General features: G+C 45.9%; 1 protein-coding gene across 1 annotated transcript; it reads right to left on the bottom strand.

Moving 5' to 3' along the window:
• Window positions 1–3526: 3526 nt before the first annotated feature.
• LOC132613244 (uncharacterized) lies at window positions 3527–4189 on the bottom strand. Its single transcript, XM_060327276.1, has 2 exons — window positions 4009–4189; window positions 3527–3810 (listed from the first exon to the last, which is right to left on the bottom strand). The coding sequence occupies exons 1-2, from the start codon at window positions 4187–4189 to the stop codon at window positions 3527–3529; spliced, it is 465 nt and encodes a 154-aa protein (XP_060183259.1).
• Between the last annotated feature and the right edge of the window lie 741 nt (window positions 4190–4930).

The following is a 4930-nucleotide window of genomic DNA, read 5'->3' as shown; positions in this document are numbered from 1 at the left end:
CCGACATTTTTTTTGAAAAAGTCCTTTCTTTAACATGTCTACTTCATCTTCCTCATCACAACACTTGGCCGCCACTCAGGCAGTGGGGCTACCCATAGGGACCCAGAAGGACTCTCCTGATCGTGAAAACCACAGCTCCCTTTCTACCGACGCCCAAGAGATCGACTTGGGTTCCACCACTGCTGAGATTATCGCCCCACTTCTCAATTGCTCAGGGGATTTTCGTGTTAGCTGCCAACGGGAATCCGTCATGACGATTCGTTCCTTGCTTACCACTTCTTGCCCGATTAGATACGTCTGGACTGCAGTTAAGGGTCCAGAATAGAGATATGCCTGGTTCCTCGGAACGCTAACATCTCCTACCATTCTGCCACTATCAACATGTGCCCTTTTACTATTGGCTTCACTCTCCCAATCCACTACGTAATTGAAGAATTCTGCCACTGCTACCAACTCTGCATAGGGGCAATCAACCTCTCAAGTCTAGAGGATCGTGTAGTATATGCAGTACTTGGCCAACAGAGCCAATCTGCCTTTTACTTTTGATCATATGATCCAACTGCATTCCTCTAGCGTATTCTGGGGGAGGGAGGAATGGTGTATCTATCTACCCGAGGCATTAGGGGCTTCATCACTAATGTCGAGGACGCATATGACCGTGGTGGCATGATATGTTTGTTATGATACCTACAGATCTTCTGCACAACGATTCTCCGGAACCATTCCCAGAGTTATGGAACCATGCCCGTGGGTATTTTGAAATTTTCTTTCTTTTCCTTCGAAGACTCCCCTCCCCTACTTACATTTTGTGTTATTTACAGCCGTCCTCATGGAGCTAGACCACATGCCCGGTCTCTTCAGTTGGGTGATGAACCTCCTGCGCTCCTCTATTGGGATTGAGAGGACCTGAAGGAGTATATCTACTGATCGCTGGAGGGGAAATAGTCACGGTGAGTTTTTTACAAAGACTTTCCCTTCTCGTTATCATTCTCTGCTTATCCCGATATTTGGGACCGCTCCTCATGTGTATTTTTTACAGGCTTGCTTGTCCGAGGATCATCGTCCTGAAGGGCTCCTTCTCGATAAAAAGCCTGAACCAATCTTGTATTGGCTGCTGCTAGCTGAAAATGAAGGCTTCCGAAGGATATAGGCACGATTTCTTCCGGCGAAATTAGTTCCCGGGTGCGATCTCGTCGCCGACTGTTGCAGCACTGGAACGAAGTTATGCCGGGAGTGGTGTTGGGAAGAAGGCGGGGAAGGTGGAGAAGCTGATAGAGGAGACCTTGGAGGGGCCACGGGCAATGCAGGCGCCGGTCCCTCCGCCCTGCCTCCTCAGAGGGAGAAAGACGAGTCCGATTTAGAGGCTTCTTTCTCTTACCTGGCGGGACTGCTCTTCCAGGTATGTCATTTAATAAAGTTTGTCACTTTGTTCCTTCAAAATGTCTCATTATTCTGCCTGATTTTCTTCATAGGGTCATGCTTTCGTCACTTCTGTTCTCAAGATGGTCCAGAGCTCGCCTTCTTCGTTCGGAGAAGTAAGAAGGCTGCAATCCAAGAACTCCCGCCTGAAGGCTAATCTGTCTGAGCTGATGACCCATAGATCTTCTCTGGACTCCGAGTTGAGAGAAGCTAAAGAGGCTTTATCTGCCCGAGAAAGAGCCCTTAGGGACCTGATAACTGCCCATCAGGAGCTTTAGGAGAGGGCAGCTTGGGTGGAGGCAGAGAGGTTGGCTACCCAAGGGCGAGTGCAAGTGCTGGACGCTTCCCAGACATGACTCAGATCCCGTAATATCCGACTGCAGCAGCGCCGGTCTGCCGATCAACACTTTTCTAATCTTTTAAGGGACTATGCCATGTTGAAGACCCGACGCGATGTTTTTCTGGATATCAGAGAGGGCCGCATTCGAGACATTGATTCTGCTCTGACGAATGTAGAGATAGATGTGGAGGCCGCCGATATTGCTATGGACTATCTCCGTGACCGGACCCCTTCCTTCTTTGATGCTTCCTCTAGTTCTTCGGATGATGAAGACGCTGCTCCTTCTTCTTAGCTCATGTTTACTGTTCTACAGACCTTTGTGCCTGGTCAAGACTCCTCCGGCCGCTGTGCCTTTTGATTTTTTTTTTTTTTTTTTTTTATGTTTTGCTGAAGGTTGGGTCTATGTACCCTTAGTCTCCTTTTTGTTCGAGCCTGCATGCTCGTGATTATGTTCTTTTCTAAGTTTTCTTTTTTTGAATATCGGACCTGTGTGCCCTCAAAATGTTTGTCCGAGCCTGGGTGCTCGAAAGAAAAAAGGTTTCTCGCATTCATTTGATTTGTTTTGCCTTTGACATGCGCTTTGTTGGCAATAGTAGTGATTGGAAATAATCTTATTGGCTTTTATTTTTAACACTTAGCTGTCAGGGCTTGACCGCTATGCCCGTCTACCAGAACTGTGTTTATATTCGAGTGTCTGTGTTTAAGCTTAAAAATTGATAATGGGTGCACACATTTTTCACTTTAGCATTTTATATTTGAGATCATCATTTTTAACTTAATCCGAGTATGTCACTTTCGAAAACACTTTTTGCGATAAGGAATTATTCATCTGATTCGTAATAAAAGAGAGAGGCCTCTGGATTTCGGTGTTGATGAGAAAGATGTCTCACCCTTAAATAATGGCACAAAGGTTCATGGAACCTGTACGCTCGGAGGCTCTAAAGGCCGTGTCGTGTGTCTGAAGAGGTTTTTACGGGGTCGTATGGCTTCCGAGCTCGGGTTTTCTTCAAAAGTTTGTATTCTTATGAGAGATACCTCATTGGTGAGTATTCTGAAAAATAAGTGAGGATTCTTATTTCACTTTCCCTAGTGTTTACATGAACAAACTGTTCGATTGAAGTACAAAAAATCTTAGTAATATATATGAGGGCCAAGAGAGTTGGGCAAGGACTAGCGTTCCTTTTCTCCCAACTGTCCCAGTCCTTGTGCATTTGTTCAACTTGCTCGATTCCCTTTCTCTCCGCCCGATACTCGTTTGCGAGGTATTGAGGATTCAGATTTCTGATCGAATGCGACATGTTTCTGTGTTGTTGTCTCATTAAAAACCTCGCTAGTAAAACCTCATCGGGATAAAACCTAGGTCAAGGAATAGAGGCAACGCGTGTCTTCGGTCCTCCTTCCAACAGTCAGGTTGGGGGGAAGCAGGTAGTTCTTTCCAGGGTGATTCCTGTCGTGGAGCGAAAGCAATTTAGGGTAGAATATATATTGCATTTAAACAATCATACCAGTCACCCTTGTCAAAGGTAGAATCTCTTGATATGGCTGACGTTCCAGCTATTCTTTAACTCCTTTCCGTGTTCGTCCCTGATCTAGTAAAATCCTTTGCCCGCAATCCTCGTGATTTGGTATGGACCTTCCCAATTAGGCCCTAGCTTGCCCGCATTAACATCCCATGTTGCGAGGGTGACTTTTCGGAGGACGTAGTCCCCAATCTTGAAATGCCTCAAGTGTGTTTTTTCTGTTAAAATATCTTTCAACCTTCTGCTTCTACGCTATCATACGCACAAAAGTCATTTCTCTTCGTTCCTCCAGCAGTTCCAACCCAACGGCCATCGCCTCACTGTTGGATTTTTTCGTAGTTTGAGTGTAACGAATACTTGGTTCCCCGATCTCCACAGGTATCAGCGCCTCGTCCCTGTACACCAGGGAGAATGGGGTTTTGCCCATGCTTGTTTTAAGAGTAGTTCTGTATTCCCACAGCACCCCAGGTAATTCTTCCAGCTTTTTCTTGATATTCCGAATTAGGATCTTGTTAGTTGATTCTGCTTGTCCTTTTGCACACAGATGGTATGGGGAAGATGCTATTCGTTTGATTTTCAATCCTTCTAGAAATTGGGTATTCCCCTCTCCCCCACAAACTGACGACCGTTTTCACAAGCTATATCTTTCGGCACCTCAAACCTGCATATAATATGATCCCAGATGAAGTCATTCACTTCTTTCTCATGGATTCTCGTGAAAGTATTTGCCTCTATCCACTTCATGAAATAATCTGTCAGCACCAGCAAGAATTTTACATTTCCCATGGCCTCTGGTAACGGGCCGACGATGTCCATTCCCCATTTTAAGAAGGGCCATAGAGCCACTACCAAATGAAGTAGTTTGGTCAGTTGATGAATCATCGGAGAGTGTCGCTGGCATCTTTCGCATCTTTGAACGAAGTCTTTAACATTTCCCTCCATCTGGGACTAGTATATCCGACCCTTATTATTTTCCTAACAAGTGGCTTGTACCTGGCGTGGTTCCCGAAGCTGCCTTCGTGTACTTCCCCCATAACGTATTCCGCTTCAGCGGGCCCCAAACATTTGGCCAAGGGGCCTAGGTATGACCTACAGTATAATTCCCTTCATGCATGCAATATCATGCTGCTTTGACTCTCAGAGCTCTTGCCACTTTGGCGTCTTCCAGGAGAGTCCCATTCTGTAGATAATGAATTATTTCGCTCCTCCAGTCCCATGTTAGGCTAGTGGCATTTACCTCATGTATGGCGGGGCTTAGGACCGAGTGTAAGAGATACACCATAGAGTCTGATTCCACTTCCGTTATGCTGGTTGAGGAACCGAGGTTTGCCAAGGCATTAGCTGCAGTGTTCATCTCTCAAGGGATTTGGGTGACTTTCCACCGTTAGAAACGTGTCAGCAACATTTTGACTTTGTTCAGGTACCCCAACATGCGATCATCCTTGGCCTCGTATTTCCTGAGGATTTTGGTTTACGATCAGTTGAGAATCACTTTTCAGTTCTACTACTTCAGCTCCGAGTCCCCGGACCAATTCTAAACCTATAATTGGGGCCTCATACTCGGCCTCATTGTTAGTCAAAGACAAATATTTTATGGCCTGTCTGATCACGACCCTCGATGGGGTTATCAGGATGATTCCCAATCCCGTAC

This window comes from Lycium barbarum, chromosome 10, assembly GCF_019175385.1.
Source record: "Lycium barbarum isolate Lr01 chromosome 10, ASM1917538v2, whole genome shotgun sequence".
Taxonomy (NCBI): Eukaryota; Viridiplantae; Streptophyta; class Magnoliopsida; order Solanales; family Solanaceae; genus Lycium; species Lycium barbarum.
The sequence above is the reverse complement of the archived record's forward strand: the minus strand, read 5'-3'. Positions and strand labels throughout refer to the sequence as shown.

Excerpts from the sequence above, each read along its gene's own strand:
- LOC132613244 (XM_060327276.1), bottom strand. The coding sequence starts at position 4,189 with ATGCGAAAGATGCCAGCGACACTCTCCGATGATTCATCAACTGACCAA. Across the intron at positions 3,811-4,008 it reads ATTTCATGAAGTGGATAGAG|GACAAGCAGAATCAACTAAC; the intron begins GCAAATACTTTC and ends TGTGTGCAAAAG.